This window comes from Neopelma chrysocephalum, unplaced genomic scaffold (genome assembly GCF_003984885.1).
Source record: "Neopelma chrysocephalum unplaced genomic scaffold, ASM398488v2 Primary Assembly neopelma1_67, whole genome shotgun sequence".
In the NCBI taxonomy this organism is placed as follows: Eukaryota; Metazoa; Chordata; class Aves; order Passeriformes; family Pipridae; genus Neopelma; species Neopelma chrysocephalum.
Genome location: NW_020897726.1, coordinates 5,830,368 through 5,846,351, shown reverse-complemented (window position 1 = coordinate 5,846,351; position 15,984 = coordinate 5,830,368). Strand labels below are relative to the sequence as shown.

At 35.7% G+C, this 15,984-nt stretch overlaps 1 protein-coding gene across 3 annotated transcripts in view; it reads right to left on the bottom strand.

Moving 5' to 3' along the window:
- Positions 1-243: 243 nt before the first annotated feature.
- Positions 244-15,984, bottom strand: part of PHF14 (PHD finger protein 14) — a 164,176-nt gene continuing 148,435 nt past the window's right edge. For all 3 annotated transcript variants that reach the window (XM_027684660.1, XM_027684659.1, XM_027684661.1), the window contains one exon: positions 244-1,067. Coding sequence is in view for 2 of the 3 variants with exons in the window: in XM_027684659.1 (XP_027540460.1) it covers positions 993-1,067 (75 nt within the window). In the remaining variant the exon portion in view is untranslated. The remainder of the gene's footprint in view (positions 1,068-15,984) is intronic.

The following is a 15,984-nucleotide window of genomic DNA, read 5'->3' as shown; positions in this document are numbered from 1 at the left end:
TTCAATTAAATACAATTAATTTTTTCTGGAGCAAGATAAACTTCACTCATGGGACACTGGTGAGTGTTGTCTTAATCCTAAAACAATCAGTGAGATTTTTTGCTTCTTCATTGCAATCTGTGAAACTATTGGGCTATAAATCTACCTCTGATTTTCTTGTACTAACCTTCCCATTAACTGACCTGCACAGGTTAAAAAGCAGAAGTAAATTGCAAAATAAAATTAGGACTATAGGAAGAGAAGTTATTTTAGATATTTATTACTCACTTGAAAATCTAATGACACAGAGACAAGTTATTTAATTTTGTTGGAATGGAAAGATTAGCATGAAGGAATTAGACCTGGGTAGGATGGCCTAATCAAGATGAAAGCTTCATATTCATTAAAAGACAATGATCACGTAAAGATGGAAAAGGTTTACATAAAGAAAATTATAATGCAACAAGAAACCAACTAAAAATCCCATGATACAAATGTAAAACTCATTATTTCTGAAAACATACTACACATATAAAAAAATCCTTGCCTCCATCTAGTCCTCAGAAACATTTATTTTAATCACTGATCATAAGAAATTTCAGAACTCATTTAGTAGAACATACTTATCTAACTTTTAAGAATAAAAACTCTTGCTCAGAAATACCAAAATATGCCTGAATTCTAACTATCCTTTAAGGATAACATTTCTTTGTAGACTAAAATATAAAATTGCCCTGTTTTCTGAGTAAATGCTATTAGTGATGAATAACCCATCAGTTTTCCATAACGTGTTCAAAAAGCTTTCAGAATTTTATTGGTATGGTACTCAGTTCTGATAATTCAGCTTTTAATGCAATCAAAAATATCACCAGGAGCTACTTAATTAATTCCCCAGTGAACCATGAATTTAATTTTCAATGACTTTATTGAGAACTTTTTTTGTTAATTTTACAATGAGAAACTATAATCACTGTTACACAACTTGCAAATATTTCAAACAAGACAGTAATCTCCTATTTTTTTGACTTTTTCTGTTCCAAATTCAGGTCCTGAGATGGATTTTCTGCTTCAGCTTCATTTTCATCTTCCTGTAAAAGAAAATGAAAACATGAACATTAATCAACTTATTGAAGAAGTACACCTTTTCTACTTACGCAGATGTATAGAATTCTGTAAAGACTTTTGCCATCTTTTGTCTGACCAACAAGCATACAAATGAGCAAAAATTGTCATTTATTCAAGTGGTTGATTTTTCTCAAGAGTTAAAATAAAAATGATAAGAAGTTTAAACAAGTCTAATCACCTATTTATAGCAGCAGAATAATTTAATGGGTAAATATTTTACTGACCAATTTACTGGATGGTTACATAAAGAAATTACTAAACCACACACCAATGACAAGATTTTCAAATGTCTGCAGCAGACAGTATTATACACCTTTCCTTTGTTCTTGACCAGAGGTTTCCACTAAATTACTTTTGAATGCAAGAACTTTCATCATTGTACTAAAAATTACTTCTGAAAAGCATCTGCCATTGAAAAATGTTTCATTTTTTTGAGATACTTTTTTTGAGATACGTTTACTTCACCATTTGATAAAAGACAATAAATTTAACTTCAGAGACACTTTATGTGCTGCAACATCGTATTTTTGTCCCATCTAGCATATTTTCTTGACAGGTCTGCCAATTTTCCAATTACTTGTACCACCATATGTTATCTGAAGATCAGTCAGGTCTAAAATAGGAAACATGAGCATGTCAGGCAGCAGCAGGCTTACAATATTCTACAGCTTCAGCTCCAAGAGTAAGGCTCATAACTCACTACAGGTTCCTCTGGATCTCACTGAAAAAATGAAGTGACATCATAATGCCCGTTTCCATAGGAATGGATACTATTTTGTGTCCAGTACAAAATCACAACCTCCAAAGTATAAATTATGGAAGACTGAGAAAACTGTTTTATAAGGCAACTTGCAACCTACCGCATCAGGAAGAGTCCTTATCACAATTTCAAAGTACGTCCAGTTTTCCTGCCTGCATTTTAATTCAATTTACAGAGAATCTTCCATGTTTCAATAACACAAGAAACGAATTGACATTTGGGAATGAAGAAGCATCCTGGCTGCCATAACACCACTCATCACAAGTCAACAGCTGAGAGAAAGGAAACACCAGGGACATTAGGTGGGACCCAGGAACCCAGGGTGTAGTAAGTTGATTTAAAAATGCATCTTCATTCTTGTAGGAAAATAACTTTATATTTTTGCATCCTAGTCTTTTTTCACCATTAAAGCATGCTTTGTAGGAATGGCTATAAAAAAGTTTTAGACGTAGAAAACATATTGGAAGGTCACATGGGCAGCACTACAATAAAATTTTAGAAGTAGAAAACATATAGGAATCTCATATAGGCAGCACAAAATATGGAAGATCTCATTTAAAAAAAGTGGTCTTGTAATATGTTACACAGAACTAAAATAAAATGGAAAAGCTAGTTGTTCTATTAAAGAAGCAGACACTCTAAGCCATTCTGCCTCTAAATCCTCCCCCTTCTGGGGACAGGCTAGGCAGTGAGAAATATTTACGTGACTGACCATGAAAGGCTAAAAGCATTTTTTCTTATCTTTCTGGACTGTCATCTCTTCAATTACCTTTAAAACATGTAGTGAGCCCTGTGGCTCTTTTGGTTTAGGTCAGAAACAAGTCTGCATGTGTGTGAAACCAAAGACTGCTGATTCACTGAAATTAGAAGTGTAGAATATATTCAAGAGAGTGTAATGTATAGTACATATACAGAGGTCAAACTTCAAAAGAAAACACAGGCAGGGCAGAATGGGAAACTACAAAGGAGCGAGGTGTAACTAAGCTTAGACGTACTGCTTACAGGTGACAAAAGAATAAATGGAATAAAAAAAACACCCACAGAAACTGGTTGCTATAGAAAAACAGCAGGTTATTTAACGAAGAACTTCTTAATAAAAAACAGCAAATCTGTATGTTTCTGAAGGTTCCTACAGAAGTTGTATCCCAACTGACCTCAATGCCAACTAACCCACATCCCTAGAACACAACCTGATATTATTCCAATGTCCTGACTTGTGCTCCCTCATACAGGGAATATAAACCTTATACTATCATTTTTTTTCCCAGAACACTTGACATAATGCTTAGGGCTTCCTCTCCTAACACACAGAGCGTGCAGAAATTTCAAAGACAGCAGAGTCCTACCTCCACTGAGGACCACAAGAGGGTGAAGGCACATTAGGTTCAATACTGAATATCAGTTTCCTGAGCCTAGTTTTTGAGGACAACAAAAAGTTTTATCCAGTGAAAGAGGGTTTTTTTAACAGAATCTTCTGGCTTTGTATAGACTTGAAATGTTTTAATTCTGTGCTCAAAAGGTCATGCTTGTGCTCTGGCAGATTTCCCAGGTTACAGCAGCATCTGCAATGATCAGTGTATCTGAGATGCAGAAATGATGGCTGAGTGGTGATGGCAACTCCAGGAGTTGCTCGGTGTGAATACTCAAAATGGAAGTATCTGCTTTGGTATATTTTGCAGAACTAATACTCCTTCCTTTGTTGGTCTCCTGTTGCTTAAACCAAGTAAAACATATTCAAACAGGTAAAATCTACTGGCAGGGCATAAATTTGATTTATGTGGGCAGATTTCCACACGCAAGTCATCCAGATGCTTGACTGATACTTTGTCATTTTTGTATTTTTATGCACAAAAACTTTCTGACTAGCATTGTACTAAACCATACTCCACATAGGACATCCTAATTTTTTACGGGCGCTTTTACTTCATCTCTGTTTTCCAAGAACAGAAACTCACATCTCATTTTGAAACGGCAATTGAAGTGTGGTATCTCTGAGCAGAAGTGACTGCTGTGCAAAGAGCTGAGTAATGGTGTTTGATCCTTTGCATCGTATGAATTATCACAGGGAGAAAACTTTTTGTTTGTCAGATATACTTTAAGCCAGATCAGTTCCCAGACCTGTGCACAGCCACATGAACAAGAGTCAAGATGGAAGAAAGGATTTTCAGGGGACACTGGCAAGCATGAACCACCAGTTTTGGCAGTCATGCAACTTTCTGCGAGAAAACAAGTGACAGCAGGAGGCCTTAGAATGGCAAACTTACTAATGATGGAAAATTGTCACAAAAATTTGGGACATGAGCTCCTATAAATTATAAGAAGTAAAATATCACTGCCAGTATGCTTGGGAAAGATTTGAACTGGCAATTTAGAGCACATATTAACCACACCACAAGATGTAAAGACTCACTATTATTTCAGTTTGCTGACAATGCCAAATTCCTATGAAATGCTTTATCATTTTTTTTTTAGTAATCCAAGAAGCAGCCCAAGCACATAGATTACTGAAATGGTTTGAGTTTCCAATGTCATTAATAATGTTTGAATTTTCAGCTACATAGTCTACATAGCCTAATTATACAGAAATTATGCCAAATAGACTGCAGATTAAATATATTTAATATATTTGTTTTAGTAATTACCACCTATCATTATCATTACAATGCTTTTAATTCTGATGGATAGCAAAGGAAAACCTCTTTATTTTCATGTTATCTGTAAAAAACCATCCATGACGGCAGTGTGCAAAGTTTCTATTACCAGTGGCTGCACAGCAGATGAAATACTGAATTCTGGTTTCTGTTGACAGAAATTCAGTTCGCATTATTTCTATTAATACCTCACATCTCTATTTTACATTGTCATTTATTTTGCTTCCAGATGTCTATGACTCTAATATCTAATGCTTGCATTCTAAAAATCCTAAAATTAAAGTAGTTTTTGCTAGCAGATGTCAGAAATCAAACTTTCAAAGTAGTTCTTGCCATCAGATGCCAAAAATCAAACTTCTCTCAGTATCTTTTCTGACTACAGGCAACCACAGACTCAAATATTATACAGTGAATACACTCACCTAAAAGATGCCTTGGCACAGAAATGGTGACTTGTAAGAGTAGCCAAGGGAAGTGAATCCCTCAGAACTGTACTATTAGTCTTACTGAAAAAGCACACTTAACAGCCCGAAGATTATTTTTATATTGAAATGAATAAAGTTTACTAGCCTGGAATTGACATTATTCCAGATTTACAAAACCAACAGTGATAAGGAAAAGTACAAAGGGCATTACAAAGTGCTGTTAAACCCAACGCTGAACTGAAATGTCAGCTCAGGAGCTCTTTAAGCCACAGAAGACTGGACTCCTCATCTGCATCCTCATCTGATGCTGATGGAGTGATGGACCTTCCACACCAGTTTTCCTACATCCTTTGCCCTGGCATTCCTCCTTTTGGAAAGGCATTGGATTCTTTGGGTGCTCTGTGGATGTCTCCAAATGCCTTGTGGACATCGCTTCCTTCAAACTGCTTAGTCTGTATTTGGTAGCTGTGCATTTATGGGTCACAGCAATAAAACAGGGCCAAGAATTTAGAATCAAGACCCTACAATCTGCCACCTAAATAAGTGTTTAAGTATTGAGCATTCAGCAGCTTTGCTGAAGTTAATGAGAATACTTCAATATTTAGATATCTTTAGCTGCCAAAACCAAAGGTAAGAATCTGACTTTTAAGATCCTATTTCTGAAAGTTTTTAGCTGACAGTTGAGAGAGAATGTCACATAACTTCATCCCCTTTGAAAGCATGTTTAAGGTCAACTACAAATATTGCTCTGACCAGAGAATAATGGGTCTGATATGTAAAGTTTATTTTGAGTAATTATTCCAGAATATTCCCCCGTAGACAAATTCTGGAATAAAAAATGAAAAAGAGTTAAGAAATAGGTGTTTGAATGTCCCTTTCTCTTTTTGCCCCTCTAACCAATTTCATTCAGAATGTCTGAGAACTCCTTTTTACTCCATTACTTAATGACATGAAATCTAGAAGACGACAGTGAATTAGGCAATTCTTAGCTCTGCAGGGAATCTGACACTATTTTGCAAGTAGAACAGATCACACCTCAATTAACTGTGCTAGGAAATGCACCAATTCACAGATTTGTCCGTTACACCATACCTGTAATTTCTAGAGCTGCATTACAAATGTATACTTAATGTAGACTTGCTGTTGTGTGTTTTGCAAACTGTAACCCATATTCTAAACTCAATAAACATCTATATATTATAGGATGATGTCAAGGATCATCTGAACAATAAGAAAATATGCAAAACACAAAAATGTCTTGCTATAATGAGGAATGGCTAAAGGGTTCTCTATGCTATCATATAATTTAGAAATATAATCCCAAAACCACTCAAGACTAATTCTGATACTATTATTTTCTATAGTATCTTAACCCAAAAGAGCTGTAGTATGACTAACATACTAAGCTCCAGTGAGGGTGTCCATCCAAGGTATTTCATGTCCTGCCTCACAGAATCTAGCTAGTTGGAAGTAGGTAAAAATACTTTCAATACTCTTAAAAAATATATCAGGAAAAAAAAAATATTAACTATGAGAGCTTTTGTTTGTGTATATAAAGTCTAGCTTTCCAAAGTCATAGGCCAAATTTGGAGGAAAATTAGTGTCAGGCAAATATTGGGGGTTAAAGTAGCCTCTCTGTTAAACGGGCAAAAGGTAAGCATCCAACAGTAATATTCAAAAGTTATTTTTCTTCCAAAGTCTATGCTATCTTTTTCAAATGCCTTACTGACAATCCTTATAATGAAGAATGGTGCAAGAATACAGAGTACAAATGGAACAGTTCTTTACCAATGGATATTAGAAGCAAATATAAATTTCTTGTGATAGATGACAGTTTTCTGTCACCGCAGCTCTGCAGTGATAAGGCAGATGCTTGTTTCCAAGGAAAAGGAGACCCTTGCTACATGGATCATTTTCATAGTGACAGCCTTGTCACTATGTTTGACATTTGTTTCATGAAGTATTCTGAAGCAGCCATCAAGAAAACGCCCCCTCTGGGACCACTGGCAAGCTGACAGTTGTACCTTTTAATGTGCATCTCCAGTAATTCTTACTGTCAAAGCTCACCAAAGTCCTACAACGAAATCTCTGTTGATCTGTTCCATTAAAAACTGTAGGCTTTGAAGGGACTAACCATTACAATGTAAGCAAAGCCGATATGAATTAACTGGAAGCAGCTCTCCATCCCACTTTGTCCAGTGAAAAGAGCAACGTTTGACTGTTTCCTTCCCCAAGCAGTACATGGCACTGTGCTCTAGGTGGCAATGCAAGACCAGCAGAACTACTTTTACTCTAAAGCTCCTCTTAAGCTACAAGCAGCTGCATGTTTATCACAAACTCTTTCCTTTAACTTGCACTGATACAAGAACTTGAAAGTCTTTTTGAAATGTTTGTCAGTGTTCTGTATTTTCTATTTCCTCGTTGCTAATTCTGATTATACAGATAAATGTACCATTGCAAGAGCCCTTACAGTCAAATTTCATTTAATGCTTAGTACAGAAGTGGAATTTCATGCCAGATTCCAAATCTTCCATCTGTTCCTCTCCTTTTTAGGAGGCAACCATTCCACTGAGTGGTCTTTTTGGCTGACTGCCACTACAGTTGGGATCCTCTTCAGGGCAGGTGGTGCTTGAAACCCAACCGTTGTTTTACAATTTCAGCTGGTTCTCCTTGAAGAAAGTAGAGGAAAATGTTTCCTCTTTAACAGTTTGAGTCTTTGAAGGTTCAGGCTTATGAACATTAGACTGCACCTATAAATGCTTAGATATCACAAACGTGAAACATCAACTAAGAAAGAGATGAAAAGCAACTTTAACATGACTGTCCTCTGCCTGTATGGGACAGGCCTCCTTAATTTCCACTCTGGTCTCAGTTTTCAAGCTTTCAAGTCTGACCTTGTCCTGAATAAGATCCTTTCTAAGGTAAATTTATCCCTCAATTATAATAATTACATCTGTGCATATATAAACACATATTTGGAAACCACAATAGTATTTTCTACTTATGTGGTAATATATTAATTATTTTTATAAATTGTAAATTTAAAACAGAAAGTTCCACTTTATCCATATTCATAATACTACCAGAGAATAATATTCCATAGCCTAGAAATGCATATTCTAATCAAGATGATTTTAAATATTTATGGTTACACTCCAGCCATATTTACACTATACATTTACTAAACTATAAGAAGCAAAACTTATTCATTTTTATATTCTTTATACTAAGAAATAAAATGTCTTCTTCTTACAATAGTTACATGAGAACAAAAGGTGCTCAGCCCAACAATAAGGAATTAATAGCTCTAAGTACTATTTAATAAAAAAAACCCTAACAAGTAAAAGTTTAATTTTTAAGTGGTCAATTGTTAGGCTATACATGTATCTTGGTAGTTACAAATGATAGTTGAAGATTTTTTCATGCTTTAACTGATGTCACAAACAAGTTTGGCTATAGAAAGCCTTTAATCAAGAAGTCTGAACATTCTGCTTCCAAAATGATTAACTGAAAACAAACTCCCCAAACCCCTCTGCGACCTCCTAGAAAGGAGGAGGAGATGAACTCTTACTTGAGAAGAGTCTTGGAGTGCTACAGCACCGAAAAGAGAGGAGCTGAGAAGGTCAGGCTTCCGGAGTTGGACCTGGAGGGCCGAAGGAATGCGGAGGAGGGCTTCGCTCACCCCCCAGCCCCCCGCTGCTGCCAAGCTAAGCTAGCAGTCTGAGATCAGAGCACGGGAGCTCTGTAAGGGAATTTGAATCCCCTGAGGATACGGACCGTCATGAAGGTTTCCGCACTTCGTTGATATGACGTGGTGAAGCGACCTTTGTCCTGGTGAACGCAGCCCACGGAAGAGAAAGACCCTTGCCTGGAGTCGAAGGGCCGAGAGGGGCTTGGAGGCCTCCCTCGTGTGTAATGATAAAAGATCCAGCCACAGCTGCTGCGTGGAAGGAGAGAAACTGCTGCCCTAGAGAGACTGCTGCTCTGAGAGTGGAAAGGATCTCTTCCTTCTTCCCTCCTGGACTTTTATTTGGAGGAAGAAGAGATTTGATCCATTGTAAATACTGCTTTATCATAGAAAAGATAGTTAAGATTACGTGTGTGATGTATTATAATATTTATTTGTACAGTCATTGTATTATAATCCCTTCCCCCCATTTTGAGTCTCGTGTGGGGTCTGGAAAACCCATCTTACACTGGGTTGAGATGAGGGAGGGGGGCTTGGACTCGAGAATTGGATTTTTGGGGCTTTCAAACCATTACAAACATTAAATAGAAAAGCAAGAAAAACTGAGTTATAGCAAAATGCTTCTGAAGCTGCTATCGAGACATACTGCTCGAAGTTGAAGGCAGCTGAAAGACATTACTGTAAACATCATTGAAGGACATATTTTTAATGGAAAAAGATAGTACTATCATATGAAAGGAATACATTTATCTCAATAACAGAGAAAATCTAGACCCTAATGAAAATGTTTTAGGAAAAATGAGTGCATTGCATGCTTCTGACCAAAATTAATTAGAGTTTTAATGTTTTACATTTCCACCATAATTCTTTAAATGGTGCATTTATTTCATAGTAATAAACACTCGGTTCATTAAGTAAACTTCAAAATCTGTGTTATTCGCTACATTTAACAACCTTTGGCCCTCTTCTTGATTCAGGTTTCCAAAGCATTGAATAAGCAATTGAGGAACACAGTTAAATTTCATGACTCTGCATATTTAGGATTCTTATTTCACCTAAGACAAAGGGCAATTAATCTACCATTCTATACTGAATTTCTACTTTAGTGAGCCATGATAGATACTGGAATGAACTTACAGGAAATGCTTAATTAAATTACTGTAAAAAGCATAATCAAAGTTCTTTCTTTCCTTATGACAAAAGAAAATGCTCATTTAATTGGAAAAAGTCTACTGCAGTATTTTAAATTTATTAACTTTGGAATTCATGAAAATATTACTATAATGTGACAGGTAAGAATTGAGAAAGCTTTTTTCTTCTTATTTCATCAGAACATTTCACCTGAGTACAGCCGTGAAATTCTGCTCAGGCTCAAGATGTAAAAGACAGATCTTTCAGTGGAGTTAATATGATGACATAGGAGTCAAAACAGCAAAGGCCTTTATTTAGTCACCTATTTTTCAAAATGTCATATAATTAAATGCTGTACAAAAAAGACTTTATATTTGTTGTAATACTGAATTCCTATCATTAGTAGCAATCAATGAAGTTGCCAACAAAACAGACAGAAATGAACAAAGCTGTAGAAGTAGATGGACAACAGACTGTGAGAGCAAATAGAATCTGTGGTACTGATGAAGAAATCAGTAATTGAAAAGACTTCTGCTTTTTTAAAAAAGCCAAAACCTACAATTCCTTTCAGTAGGTCCCCCCAAACACATATACAGCTATTTAAACCCAGAATCTAACGACTATAACAAGGTAAACTTCAAAATCTATTTAAAAAAAAAGAGCATTTTAGGCCAGAATCAGATCCATAGTTTCATACTAGCAGGCCCAGTACAATCTCTCATGGAAGACCTACACCTTCCCTACTGTTATAATTCATTTACATTGAATTAACAAATCAAATCATCATGGCTAGGCTTCGCGAACGAAGATTTGGGAAGGGCTCTACCCACTATTCTTGCAAGCACGTTGGTGGCTAAAAAGGCCAATACGAGAAAGGCAAGTCCGGTTGCAAAAGACACAGCAGAAAGACTCCTTAGATGGTATATTCTGCAAGGAGACTCCTTAGATGGTATATTCTGCAAGGAGACTCCTTAGCCAAAATCATTCCTTTCCAAGCTGTATAAACATACTTTTAATCTGATGATATAGAATTGCATAATGATTCACAGAATGATTCCTTTCATCTATTTGTCTATGGACCTGAAATCTAACAAGACAAGAAATCTATGGACTTAGACATTGGACTTCATTTGGTTTGATGGCAAAGGAGGGCTTGTAAATTTTATATTTTATAAAAAATATAAAATTTTATTTATTGTTTTTTATATTTTCATTGCTGTATTTGAAGGTAGCTCTTACTGTTCTGACCCTGTAATGATGCCTGAACAGTCCTGTTTCATATAATAGATCAAATCAGCTGTCTTTGAAGCACCAAGAGTGTATCAGTTGGTAATAAACACATACTTAATATAGCAAGGTTTTAATAGTTTCAGGCTGATCAGCTTCTAAATTTAAAAAAAAGTATTAGGTTTTACAGTAGGTTGAGTTCTCTTAAAACTCCACTCAACTTTGCATTTCCAAGTGAGGATCTAAAGTCAAATGTTATTCAATTCAGGAATGTTTGGGTAATTTGTCATGATAGTCATGTTGTTTCTCTGTAATTTTTTGAAGTCAGAATCTGATGAAACTCTTTCAACTGGAAATAATGTGATGTGTAACCATTTCATGTTCCAAATATCATCAAAAGGAACTTTCCAAAAAACCTGCCCTGTAAAAGCAACATCTGCTTTCGAACATACTCTGATATCCTTCCAAAACTTGGTATCTAACAATATTTATATACTTTGGGAAAAATAAAGATTAGTTGAAAAGATTAGTTGCCTTTCAGAAACTTAGAATCAAATTAATTTACAGACCTCATCTTGGTGCTGGTAGTCACCACAAACAGGACTCCTTACAGGTTCACTGTGCATTTCTTTGTGATAAATTTAGAAGTTACTGTTTCACTATACCACATCAAAGTCATCTTTTGGTTTGTCAATGGCTTGCTTCTCATCTCTGCCCATCCTCCAACCAATCACACATAACTTTGTTAGAAGAGTGGGAGAAAAAAATACTTTGATGTGATTCAATTACTGAAAAGCTATATTTTAGAAGATTTCCAAAGCTAGGGAAATTCGGCTATAACTAATCAGTGTTTTGCATGTTTATGCTAGAAGAGCTCATTACAGAGCTCACATTATAAATTGTTGTTTATGTACTTTTCCCTTGAAACACTGAAGTAACTTAATATCATTCACTGAAACTTTTTTTGAAGCTCACTAAACTCCATCCCTCAGATGACTACTCACTCAGAAGGTTTTTTGTCTCCCATTACATTGTATCACAGTGCTACCAAGACATAATATTCTTCACAACCATTAAGGGCCACAACTTGTAAACATGTATACATGCATCATTACATTCAACTCATCTGATTACTGAACTGAACAGTACCATTTACTGGGGCTATATATGAAATATGTTGTAGAACAAGGTTCTCTGGAATTGAATACTGCATTTAAACAGCCCCTCGATCAAGCAGGGCATTTAAATTATGGATATTTAAGAGGAAGTTGAGGCTAATTTCAGAGGCCTATCTTTTCCAGAAATCTTAGTGCTGCCACTCAACAACCTCTAGAAAAAGTGTGACAGCACCTTATGCAGGGTCAGCTATGGCCCAACAGAGATGTTTGGTAGTTGCTGCTCTCTGCTCTTGCACAACAGCTAGTCTTGTAACTATCAGCGTTACCTAAAACATCAAGGAAAAGCTTACATATTCATTCATTTTACTTAGTTGCAATCTATTTTCCTGGTTTTATTCATTGGGCTTTCTCTTTCTGCATATACGGGAGTTCCAGGAACTGGATATCACAATTCTAAGAAGTAACTGCCAGTAGCTATTTCATTATTTTCTGTTTACTGATGATTTAAGATAAGCTTAGGACACGTCTCCCTTATACTAACAAAACCAAACAAAATGTAGTATATATAAAAAAAGGTTATGTAGAAAAAACGGGTTCGTGTTCTCCTACAGCAAATATCACTTAGTATTTGAGACAATTCATTTGCTGCTTCCTCCCATCTGGATGTACCTCAGACAACCAACACATCAAGAACCATAGAAGCCTATAGCACATCCATTTAAATCAGAATTTAAATTTGGAAATGAAAAATGTAACTTTACTACTTTACTAAATTTCTCTTAGAGAAGAGTGTGTGACTCTTTCTCCAGATGTGAATTAGAGGTTATAATGCACCAAAAGGCTTTTAAAAAGTCTTAAATAAAACGTAACCGCTCTGGGCAGCTTATGGCTTAAAATCTGGAGTGTAACACCCTGTCCATTGAAAATTCCCCCAAATTATGCCTTTTGAGACTTAGATATAGAAAGGTCTCTAAGTCCTACCAAAATTTTGCTGTTCAAATTGATAAATGGTAATACATAGACATAATATTTATTTATCTATAATATTAATGAATAATCCAAATCCGGCTAATTCATATCATGCCACATGCTGTATAAACACATCTGGAGAGTTTAATCATACAGAGTCTAAAATCAGTTATGAAAAAAAATGAAAGAAGAGAAGGCCAAGAAGTAAAATATCATAAAAGCTAAGTGGGTCAGGATAATGGCCATGTATCTCAATCACATTTTTGTGCCAATTATGGCTATTAAATGAAGAATTAATCAAAAGCTATTATAATAAAAATGTATATAAAACTATTTCATATAGAAATATTTTATATTTCTTTACAAAACAAATATACTGATTGTACAGGACAGACATAAAAATGAGACAGTTATTGAAGACATTTTATCAAAACAGTACCGGGCCTTGAGTCAGTCTGTAGATGTGTCCTGCAGGGGAAACTGAGTTGAGGTCAAGGGTGTGTAGAAAAAGCTGAGAAAACCTCTGGATAACAAAAAACCTCAGGAAAATGTCACTGAAGAAGAGGAAGAAATGGAGGAGTGGTACTTAATGGGGTTTCTAATCTAAAGGAGATTCACTAACAGAAACCAGCATAAAGCTAATGCATGTAAAGCTAGTAAAGCAAGGTTTGAGAATCAGTTGAGGAATTTCTCAGCTAAAATCTCTGACATCTGTGCCCCTACTATAATACTTATTCAGCCTAGAGGGTGTGGAAATTGAACTGACTGCTATGTTAAAGAACTTATCTGTAAAATGTGACTAATAATACTTTCAGTGTTAGGATGGAGCTCTATGCATAAAAAGATTTATACAACTGCTAAGTGCTGTCATTGTTATTACATTCAGAAAGTACAGAAGGCTTTAAAAGCATTAACTTTTCTAGCCCAAAACATCATCCATTCTTTCTGAAACCAGCAAAGAAAACATTAAATGAGTGTAGTTATTGTAAGAAATTGTCTGTTTTTAAGTTCTGATGCTTATTTTTTGTCTCTAGGAAAAGTAAGCAATCATTGATAGCAGGAATTTTATGTTACACGATATTGTATGATATGCAGCAAGCTATAAAGCACATGAAAAACAGTTTTACTTCATATAAACTTGTTTTCTGGACATTATTGAATTGGAAAGATGCTTTGAGAGCAACCAGAAAGCAATGCATAAAAAAGGTGTCTGGTTTGGAATGATGAGAAGAGAATGCAGTAAATTTTTAAAATATAATGTAGTAAGGAAGTAACTATCAAGTCAGTGCTAGTATATCAGCCAGTGGGATCAAATGAAATTGATGTGTCTATTCCTCTTTTTCAGAGGGAGAAGCATCTGCTCTCCAAGGAAGACAAAATCCTAAAAGAATGTAAGTGGTAGTCCATATTCTCTCTATGAAAGCTGCAGTGGCCAGCTGGAGATAGATCAGTTTTTCTCTACATGAATGTACTTTCATTTTTAGGCTGTCTTGCATTGTGTGAAGATAATTGCTAAGACTGTGGTCAAGAATTATATCTTTGGATGCAGAAACTCTCAGATATTTTGTTTCTGATCCTAAACTTTTAAAAAGTATCATTTATGTCCTGTCTAGTGCTTACAATTTAAACTTTACTGTTTACTCAACGGACAGTGGAAGTTTCACACACAATATTCCCTACATCCAAGAACAGCAATTATTCAGTTGTCCTAGCAACATGACATTTTCAGATATTATGAGAATTGTCTCTACATATAACCAATTTTGAGAAAAACAAAAGGCAGAATTTTCTTTCATATATTTAAAACTTTAATTTCAGGAAGATAGCTGTTACTATTGCCCAACATGTTAAAATACTTGCTCTGAAGAGCTGCCACTAATATAATATTTAAATTTACAAAGTGATTTCTACATGAATGGGATTGTTCCAGGCTGAAAACAACATTTTTAATACCATAAACAAACAAGAGATGAATGCACAAAATGAACTGTTTAACAGGGGTTTATGTACCCCCTGTGCATTGTATTTGGAAATGAAGTCCTTAAACTCAGAGGCAGAGGGATTCTCTGCGGATTAGAAGAGAGACACACGGTCCTTTCAGCAGCATCCTTTTATACAAAATTTGGCACTAACACTTTGTTTGCTTCAGCAAATCACTTCACGCTTTGTCCTTTTAATCCAATTTCCACCTTAATATAGACTGAAGTGTTGTGAAAATATTGAAAGAGGATGCCTGGAAATGTATTGTATTAGAAATCTAATGCAGGTGGTAATCCAATCCCACACAGTCAGCTTCTCATTAACTGAGGCATTTAACCCACAAATGGCTCCATACAAACCAGCATGAAGCACTAGCTATGGCGGGATATAGTTCTCATATATCAAAATGTGACTCAAGTCTGACAAGAAGAAGAGGAATAGGCACTATACTGGAAGGCAAAATAATTGATTGTACTTGAATAGCTCAGATTTGTAGGTTATTACAGCACTAGGTATTAATGGTGCAGCCCATAAGTGTATAAGCCACCCTATTCGGCAAGGGCTTCCTTTAGCAGGTATTCTATCCTCTTAGGTGAAAGCACCCATGTGTACCTTAAACAGCCATCCCACAGCAGACAGGAGCCCATTCAGTAAAACCTTATTCATATTTTACTGCCACAGAAAACAACAATTTCCTAGTCAATGCACATTGCTACTTTGGTTTTTTCTTTCTTGAACTGATTAACCCAGGAAGCACTTGGACAACATCCTAATGACAGACACTGGTGGATGCGAGCAGCTTGCTGTCTATATGTCCTGGCAAGAAAGGGCCAGAAAACCAGCATCCTTATGTCCTCCTTGTAGAAGCTATGGGTCCATTCATGTCTCAAAGGCAATATAACATTGGTGCTCATTGCTTGTGAATATAATG